Raw genomic sequence first — 10,049 nt, 5'->3', positions numbered from 1 at the left:
GTGTGGGAGGTCTCCGACACAAGCTCATGCAAAGATGGCACGCGGGGAGTCTCCTGCAGTCTCCAAAGGAAATCCAGGGTGTGTAGGAAAGATTCAAGAAAATCTTTCTTTCTAGGGGAAGATTTTTGCTGAATTTGATAGGTGGAATTACTCCTGAACTCTTTGGTGGGAAATATGCTGAAAAGAGCGGGGGGAATGGGATTTTCACACTACCTGAAAGAAAAACTGAGCTTTACAGAAACCTGGAGAGGTTGCATATCATGGAGTGAAAAATCATATGTGCAAAGATAAGGGCATCTCTGTTCTACCAAGAGGGACTCAGTGAGTCACTGCACGTAAGAGCCTTGGTTGTTTACATATCCCTTCGAGAAAATTCGGAAGAGGGATCATGGAGGAACGAGGAATCCAGTCCACGAATTACAACTGTATTCCGAGGCTATTTTATCTAGCTGAATATACATACACAAAAGGGCAGAAAGGAGTTTTCTAGAAATAAAATAGCTAAACCTCAAGCGATTCAAATAACGTTACGTTTAAGCGGGAATTTTATGCCAGGAACCTCCTGCGTCTCTCTTCTCATCTTCCGTGTGTTCCCCCCTCTGCTTTCCTCTTTTAGAAGAAAAAAAAATGGACCGCGGAAAATATTCACCATGCTGGATTTGCAAATGCTCCTGGTTAGTTCTTATATCACAAATGTTTGTGAACATTTAAGGAACACTCAGAGGCAGCTTCTAAAGAAGTCATTTCTCTATTTTTCCCATTCACCTGCCACCTTCCATCTCCAAATTCAAAGATTCTGCGCTTCTGAAGGCTCCATAGTGTTTGCTTGGCTATGGCTTCAAGCAGGTCAAAAAAAGAAAAAGAAAAAGAAAAAGAAAAAGAAAAAAGAGAAAAGAAAAGAAAAAAGAAAAAAAGAAAATCTGAAAACCAAGTTACCTTGGGGAGGTGGGAAGCAGCAGGTTAGATATGGAAGAACGTCAGTAGAGAGGTGTGTGTTAATTACGTTCCGGTTGAGAAACTGAAATGGGCATATTTAGATGAGCGAGGAGTATTTTTGTTTTTTTAAAAGAGGAATTTACCCCATCATCAGCAACCACTCCCCAAATTCAGACGTTCTGTCTGATTTAGCCCCCAGAGTGCTTGGTAGGGAAGACTAGAGCCGCAGTTACACAGTGGAAGTAAAAAAGGAACTAGCTCTGATCTAGCAGCAGAGGCCACCTGTGCCCCCCCCACGGCCCCCTCCATGTGACACCCTACCCCCCCCCCCGTTACCCTCCCCGTGTGTTGCGGACCCAGACAGCATCTCGTGGTACAGGCAAAGTCTCGCGCAAAGCTCTGCCAGCCCTCGCGGGGCCCCGCCTCCTATTGCTGAGGGTCACTATCCAGTCCCACTGACGCGGGGGAGTGCGCACGACTCCTTGCCTGCAGCAGTAGGCTGTGAGCGCAGAGCCAGAGACACCTCAGGCTCTGAAGTGCGCTGGGACCTGGATGGACTGGCGGCTCGTCCGCCAGTCCGTTTTCATCTCTCCTCTGCCTAACCAGCACACTGAGGCTGGTAGGCTCCTAGCTTTCCAGTCCTTCTCCGCATAGAACGTTCTAAGGTAAGTCTCAACCTTTCCAGGAAAGACTGGAGATATCTGGGGGTGAGCTGCTGTCCCTGAGACTGACACCAGGTAAACGGGAGAATGGGCAGACTGCCCATATAATGGAAAGATTTGGGGACGTGGTATCCCCAAGTCTACGCGCCCACAGCCCCGAGTCCTCAACCTGTTTGCTTGTTTGTTTGCTGTTTTTTTTCAGAATGCATTTCTTCCACAGGTTATCCGCAAGCGCAAAATACTGAATTCTTAAGAGCTCTGGGTGATTTCTTAGAATTTCCCTCCTGTTTTTGTCTGTTTCTATCAGCAGGGATCCTGGAACTCCTGAAAAAGTGAGGATTTCTGCTCCAAAACCACCTGGAAAGCCCTCCTTTCTATTTACCACATCCCATCCCATTCTCGGAAATCTGGGTGTTTTAGCCCCCCACACGGTCACGCTTTCACAATGAAATGTTGTTGTTGTTGTTGTTGTTTCTTGCGCGTCAAAGTACACTTAAACTGTAAGCTTGAGCTCGCTACTGCCAGTTTCAGAGATGCAAGGGTCTTATTCCCCCTCCCCAGATCTCTCACCCTTCTTGCCACCTCGCTCTCCAGGGAAAAGGTGGGCTATAAAAGACTGCTGTAGAGACTAAGTCTTCTCCCACGGGAGCCCTTCACCTGTTGGAATCATTTGATCCATAACTGGGGAGGGGCCCCAGCATAGGGTAGAGATGAATCAGTGTTCACCATCCTTTCTACCCGCAGTACAAAGAGAGAGAGAGAGAGAGAGAGAGAGAGAGAGAGAGAGAGAGAGAGAGAGAGCAAATTCCTGTAATTAGAACTATAGAATCTCAGTCTCCAGGGTGTTGCTGGAGGTTGAGGGGTGGTCACCAATAGCAACCACCCTTAGGAGGCTAAGAGGTCTCATGATGACGCAATTCCTTACAGCCCCACCCTCCTGAAATTTGAGGAAGGGGCTTGGAATGAAATTATATATTCCTCTCCACTGCCCCCTACTGACCATTTGGCTAAAGAGACGTCTTGCTGGGAAGAAGTAGTTCTTACCTATTTTTTAAATCCCTTACCCACTTGATGGTCTAGAAAATGGCAGAACCTGCTTGGAGCTCCCCCCATACTCCCCTGAAATGAAGGGAGGGGCAGAGACTCAAACCTTTAAGGCACAATGCCTGACTCATTTAGATGCTATGTTGGAACAGATTTGTTTAGAGGAGTCACCCACCATAGCTTGACTGCCCCCAGTCAGAAGGGACATTTAGGAAATATATGTGGTTAAAAGGGACCCTTAACCTTAGCATAAGGTTCTTGTTTACCCCCATACCACATTTTTTTTTAAAGACAGGCTCCCACTAAGCATCTCCAGGGGGAACTGATTGTTAATAGCCCAGCCTGTCTTCAAACTTGTAATCCTTCCGCCTTAGTGTCACCTGTACTGGGGGGGGGGACAAAAAACAACCCCCCCAAAAAAACAGGGAGTACTCTGCCTGCTAAAATATTATTTGGGATTTATTTAATTGTGGAGGGTGGAGTATGGAATCCATTTTCTGCAGGCATGCTAAGTGGCATTCAGCTGCATCACCAATTTTCCATAGTAAATTTTGTGGGGTAGAGAAGGAGACAGAAAGAGATGGGAAGTAGAAAGGAAAAAAGAAGGAAGGTCTGTGTCTCCTGCCCCATATCATCAATATCATAGACAGCAATGCATTATTTGTTCTACACAAACATATACCAGATGCATTCAACAAAACATACAAAACAAGAGCATGCATAGCAGAGAAACTCATCCCATAAACATATAGCATGCAAACATACCACACAAGCACACAAGGTGGTGTTTAGAAAATGCACAGTTTACAAGTCTGCAGTTGTGGAAATATAGTCATGTTACATGTGAATTCACATAAGCAACAACATAACTTTTTAAAACAAAACAAATCAGTAACTCAAAACACATACACACAAATGCCCATGCATAACCTCCATGGACATGCACTAACAACAAAACACTTCACACACACACACACACACACACACACACACACACACACACACACACTGCACCATTTTCTCCCTTATGGCCAAACCTTATTTGTTTAAGAATAATAACAAAAAGTAGCTTTCCAGTTTCAGAAAACCCAGAGATTTTTCCATCTTGAAGAAGGTGTTTGAATTGTAGACATTTTCTTTTATAGATGCTAATTTAATCTATTCCACTGGCTTTTGAAGTATATATAATTGCCGCTAGGTAGTTGGAGAAACCAAGGCAAAAAATGCTTTTAAGTATGTAGTTTTATTTTTGATTGACACGATGACTAGGCATATTTATGAGTATATTACTACATTTTGACAAATGTATACAATGTAAAATTACTGGACTATGTAATTAGCACCCATTTTGTCTCACAAATTTTTCATTTCTTTATGTTGAAACATTCCAGGTCTTTCTATAAAATTTAGAAATATGTAACTAATTTTTGTTAAGCATAGTTATTTGCACAGTCATACTGCAAGTTAGTGACAGGAGTGGGTAGTATAGAAATGTAAACAAAAATCTTACCTTTAAGTTTACAGTCTCTGACATCCTAGCCTTTTACATGTATGTAAAAGTGCACATTCTTAAATAGTTTCAAGCTCCTGCAGTTGGAGACTAGTCACGTCTTTGGAAGCCCATTTTTTTCTGGCTTGATCGTTTTATTTATATAAAATTCTCAGTACAAGTCAGAGCAGTCAAAGACCTATCTTTGCTTTCACAAGGCAAGGTAGAAAGTTCAGACTCCCATAACCCTACAAATTATGGCAATAATCTAGAGTTACCTATTTTGCTAGACCTCAATAACACAACTCTGATTATGCATTTATTACTAAGCAATTGATTAATCGAATATATTAGAAGGCAGTGACTGTTTTAGGCAAGATTTATACACTATCATGGTAATAAAACAAGGTAGTATATGTAGCATTCTATATGGGTGATCTAATTGGCTTGATAGGATTCCATCATTTTAATGAAAGTGAGTTGATTAGCAAGCGTGCTGGCTTCTCTCCTCTTATTATAAAAAGGTTAACACCTTAGATCCTGGCTTCTTTGGGCTCACTATTCTATAAAATGCTAAAGTCTTTGATCATTTCCATTTTAGGTGGAACCAGGAGTTTCTGTTTGTGAAGATTTGGAAAAGGACTTCATCATCTATATCCTTTCTTCTCCCTAAACAAAAATGAACATTTCTTTGCTGTCACAAATGGAAACTATAATTGATTGGTTCCGACCAAATATCAGTTGGGTTCCACTGATCGAGGATCAAAATTACAGTCACACAAGTGTGAATAGAACCAACTCAACTGCAGAATGGGAATATCCAACAGAATCAATGAGAAAATGGTTAGGGAACAATGCCCACATCATTGCTAAGGTTGTGCTGAGTATTGCATATGTTATCACCACAATTGTATCTCTCTTTGGCAACTGCCTGGTATGCCAGGTTTTTCTCAAGCACAATGAAATCAAAAAATCAACGGGCCTTCTCATCTTCAATCTGGCAGTATCTGACATTACGATAATCCTCCTCAACTGTCCATTTGCTATGGTAAGTGATGTATAGAGAGTTGGTTTCAGTACATAAAAAAAGATGCTGTTCCATTTGAAGGGTGGGTGATGGGACTACAAAAGCAAAAGGGAATATACATATTTGGGGCCTCCATCTAGACTCTAGCTTCTCCGCAGTGCTTGAGGATAACATTTGAATAAATAACCTACACCTTTTCCTTGCTTTTGTCCCTTAGACTCGTTTCCTGGCTGGCCAGTGGGTGTTTGGTAGGTCCCTGTGTCATGTCAGTCGTTTCGCTCAGTACTGCTCCCTCCATGTTTCAACTCTTACACTTATGGCTGTTGCCATGGACCGGCACCGGGTAAGACCACTTGAGGGCACTTTTGAATAAAAGAGCAGGGGGTGGGAAAGAGTCAGGAACACTAAACATCTTGCAGAAATCTACAGGGCGGAGCTGTATTTGAAACTAGAATATGTTTGTGGACTGCTTCTGATACTTCTCCCCACTGTCATAGGTAGATACCATTGTGAATTTCAGAGTTTCAGCCCTGTACTTGCGTTTTCTGTATCTCTCTTTAATCCAAGCAGAAACTCATTAACCTGTGTCTGATTATGCAAACCACACTGATCTTGGCTGATTCACGAAGGGTGTTTTTGGTCTTTTGTAGGTAATTCTGCACCCAATGAAACCAAGGCTAACATACTCCCAAAGCTTAATGGTTGTTGCCGTGATCTGGAGTATTGCTATATTCCTTGCTCTTCCACATGCAATTTACCAGAATCTATTCATCTTCTTGAACGAGTAAGTCAGACATAATGTGTAATTTCACCTTTTTCTTTCTAGAGACTCCCAGAAAGTGGACATTTGCAATGTTCTTAACTTTGTTTTCATCCATCCCCCATTTTCCTGAATAAAACATATGGTGTTATTTTCTAATTCCAATGTGTTAGTGGAACCAAGAGGATGGGCCATCAAGTTAAGGTCACTAGTAATGAAGAATCTAGCTGTGTTCAGATTGTTCTATACCCACACTAGGCCCACCAGAGATAACACTTTAGTGCAACCCCTTAATTTCAAAATTGAAGAAATTAAGACAGAAACTATCAAGGGACTGAGATTTCTTATGGACATACAGTGTAAAGTAGCTCCTAGAAGCTTTCTGGGATCTTTTCAGTTATCTTAACTTTTTTTTCTGTTTTCCTCCAGGGATGGTGTTGCCATGAGCTACTGCCTCCCTTCCTTTCCTGGACCCAGCCAGCTGGTTTCGAAATATGTGGACCTTGGTACATTTATCTTGCTGTACGTTCTGCCACTTATGGTGATTGTTGTAACCTATTCTCACCTAGGAAAGAGGCTGTGGCTCCAGAATGCTATTGGCGATGCATCTGCCCGTCAACTGATGGCACACTACCAGAAGCGGAAGAAGAGCATCCGGATGCTGATACTTATTGTGTTGGTCTTTGCAGTTTGTTGGTTTCCACTTAATTTCTATGTGGTTCTTATATCCAATGCAGGCGTAGAGAATGATAGCGTGCTTTTTTATGCCTTTCACTGGTTGGCAATGAGCAGCACCTGCTACAATCCTTTCATCTACTGCTGGCTCAACAGGAGCTTCCGTGCCAAACTAAGATCGGTAACATCTTTAAGAGTGCAAGCACTGTTTTTATGCAAGAGCTCCCAGGTTCAGAAAATAAATGCACCTGAGAGTCATGAGCTTCAGGAACTCAAGGCATCTTCACTGCTACGAGTTCCCCTGGCTGTTCCAGAGGCCCCGGTAGTTGAGGATCCCAGTTTGGCTACAGGGGATAATTCCCAGGGTTCTGTTCAGGGGGATTCGTCAGATCCAGATCCCTCCCTAGATGAAGAGGTGGCGGCGGGGCCCTCCACCCAGGATGCTTACTTTTGCATTCACGTGCAGACTACCAGTCACTAAGTTGGGCACCCATCTGATCCATCAGAACCTTGCTTAATGAGTACCTTCGCACAGACAATTCAGTCAGCGATGGCATAACCTTTAACTTAGATGTTGAGTACAGTGTTTTACTATCATGTGCACCCTCACAGTCTTAGTTCTGGCGTCAGAACTCTACTTGATAAGTCCACTGTGCCATAATGTGGAGAACTGACTGGCCAGACCCTGAAGGAATTCGTTGTTACTTACCTTAAGTACCTTTGAAGATGAACTTACAAGAACTAGATATCCTGAATAAGAGTCTTTCTTTGCCTCCAGCTTTGACCTGTGATTATTGCTAGTAGTGATAGTGAGATGGAGGAACTGTGATTGAGAGAGGTCTGTGTAAAGCATTACTAGGAAGACCACTTGCCAGCCCCTCTCTACCGTTGGGAACACCCTTTTCTCCACTGCACTTGTGCACCGACTTGGTGCTGTCATATAATGACTTTCTGCATCAACTTAGTCTGAGGCAAATACTCATGGCAAGGAACAAGAAATACTGCTGAGCGACTCTGGACTTTCATTACCCCATCTTTGTAAATGTGACTCTGTATACCCAGTCTACAGATCTTTGATGTTAGACTGATTTCCCCAGCTTCAGATATCTCATCTTGTAGATTACTATGGACTTTATCTGGAGGAATTACTTGGACTTTGAGCTAACTGAACTAGTGTATACAGGCATATGTGGTCTCTGATGAATTTGTTGAACTTTCCTATCAAAACTGGCCATCTGAATTGACTATTAACTGACTGGTGGTCATACCTTTCTCCTAATACTTTCACAACAAGCAGATCAGCACCCCCACCCCCAAACTATTCCCTATCAACTATAATTTGTCATACCTTAACATGACATAATCAAGTGCATACATGCACACACATGCATACACTTTTATGTTCACACAGGTATAAGCATGTATATATTGCTCCTTGTTACCTCTCATGCTATCCACCTGCCTGGTGCTCTCACTTATTTCTACCTGTAATTTTCATGCTCACTGAGCCTAGACAAGATTTCATGCCTTAAAGTGAAGTCTTGGAGGCTCTGAGATTGTGGCAACTTTTTGCCTCTGTTAACAGCATTTCCTTACAGTTGGTGCTTCACTTTGTTTGATTTGATTTGATTTTTTTGATGTTGTCTATCTCCCTGTGAAAATTGTACAGATTCAAAATCAAATTTGTGTTCTCATGTGCTAATTCCATTCCTTTGCTTTTTCTATGCTTTTCTCTAACTGAATCAAGTTCATTTTATTTCCCTTTCTCATATACCCATTTCAACCCAGTTCACTTTAGTTGATAGTCTACATTCTCTTTTGTTGATTATTTCAGTCTCACCCATACGGTGTTATACACTCCCTTCCGGAAGTACCCTCATAGTCTACAACACTGCTTCTCTCTCCTTTCAACATTCCACCCAGGTGCTCACTTTTCCAGATTTGTTTGTCCTAGGATATTTAATCTTGGATTTTGGTTGCTGCCTTAACCAGAGGTTCAGAACTTCCTGTGCTGAGGCTCATCATCTCTTCACTAACTGAAGCCTCCTCATTTCCGGTGCTTTGTTCCATTGTAGACTCTAGTCCTTCTTTCTGTTTGCTTCCCCTGCTTTGCTTTTCCTCTCTCCCACCTTCCCTCTCTTTCTCTCTCCTTTCCTTCTGTCTCTCTCTTTCTCTCTTCCTCTCCTTTCCCCTTCTTCTCCCCTTCCTTCCTTCCCTCCCTCCTCTCCTTGGTGTTGATCTAAGTCTAATACTAATTCATTATTCCTTTTCTGGTTTTCCCTGTACACAAATCTCCCTCGTTCAGTTTCTTGCTTTTTGTCATAGAGTTTCCCTTCCTACCTAAAAAGAGAGTGAACATGAGTGAAGATTCTTGCTTTTGTGTATTAAGTTGGTTTAGAAAATCCATCAGAGGGCACCATGCGCAAGGATATTGAGAAAAGTCTAACAGTTTCCTTGAGATCTCAGCATTCCTCTAAATTGTTTGCTTAGATTTTCTTTGTGAATAATTAAAATTTAGTATCTGATTATTAATGTAGGCATTAGTATCTGCTTATAAATTTAAGAACTATATTGTTGTGAACTGATTTAACTAACTTTATGTAGAAGACAAGTTTATTCATGGCCACAAACTTTACCTTAGATATGAGACTTTGGTGATCTAATTGATTTACTTTAGCAAAGAATGAATGGCTTCAAGAAACCCGTTCGTGAAAGAAATCTAGCACATATTCAATATGTGTGATCGATACAGCATCTGTACAAGTAAAAGCACTTGGTGCTTTGATTTTGATGTAAGGCAAGAAGTATCTACAATGGAAACAAGCCTGGGACTCAGAATAATGGGACAACAATGTTTTTTTCCTTGCATCAACTATTTGTGTGACCTTAGGAAAGTCATGTGGCCTTAGTGTTCCCCAGTTTCCTCATCTATAAAAGGTGGATAATAATACCTACTTCCTTACAGGGCTATTGTAAGAGTTATCTGTGATAACAGGTATTATTGTTGTTACTAGGTTCATTTTCTTGTTACCTACCTTGTGATTATTGCTGTTACTATTACCATAATTGTAAATGTTACTACTGTGATTGTTAAATTGCTCTTGCTGTGCTCCCTTTGAAGTGCTGACCTGTACACAACTAAGATGGTTATGCAGATGTTTAAGAAAAGACTACTTGATGGATCTCATGGGACAAAAGAGAAGCGTCTACTGCCAGTGTAGATTACTTGAAACTTGGTTGGACAGAATACTGTTGAGAGGAAAGAGTTTTCCAGAGTAAAGCTGAGACACCAGCTCAATTCTAGATAACTGAACAAAAGAAGCACAAGCCAAGAGATAGGTGAATGAATACTGTTGACTTAGTCTCTCAAGTAGGTTTCTCAGAATTTTAGCACTTCTGCTCTGAAGAGAGCAGCAGATAAGAAATCAAAGGATAAAACTTGAAAGAGGTAAAGTG

The 10,049-nt window shown here is 41.8% G+C and overlaps 1 protein-coding gene across 1 annotated transcript; it reads left to right on the top strand.

The window, feature by feature from the left end:
- The first annotated feature begins 1,404 nt into the window (after positions 1 to 1,404).
- Positions 1,405 to 8,741, top strand: LOC101981101 (probable G-protein coupled receptor 83). The gene is made up of 5 exons (XM_005358643.2): positions 1,405 to 1,601; positions 4,733 to 5,179; positions 5,376 to 5,501; positions 5,809 to 5,942; positions 6,348 to 8,741. Exons 2-5 carry the CDS (start codon positions 4,811 to 4,813, stop codon positions 7,072 to 7,074), a joined length of 1,356 nt encoding a protein of 451 aa, XP_005358700.1. The 5' UTR covers positions 1,405 to 1,601; positions 4,733 to 4,810; the 3' UTR covers positions 7,075 to 8,741.
- The last annotated feature ends 1,308 nt before the right edge of the window (positions 8,742 to 10,049 follow it).

Source organism: Microtus ochrogaster, chromosome X (genome assembly GCF_000317375.1).
Source record: "Microtus ochrogaster isolate Prairie Vole_2 chromosome X, MicOch1.0, whole genome shotgun sequence".
Taxonomy (NCBI): Eukaryota; Metazoa; Chordata; class Mammalia; order Rodentia; family Cricetidae; genus Microtus; species Microtus ochrogaster.
This window is presented reverse-complemented; position numbering and strand designations above follow the sequence as displayed.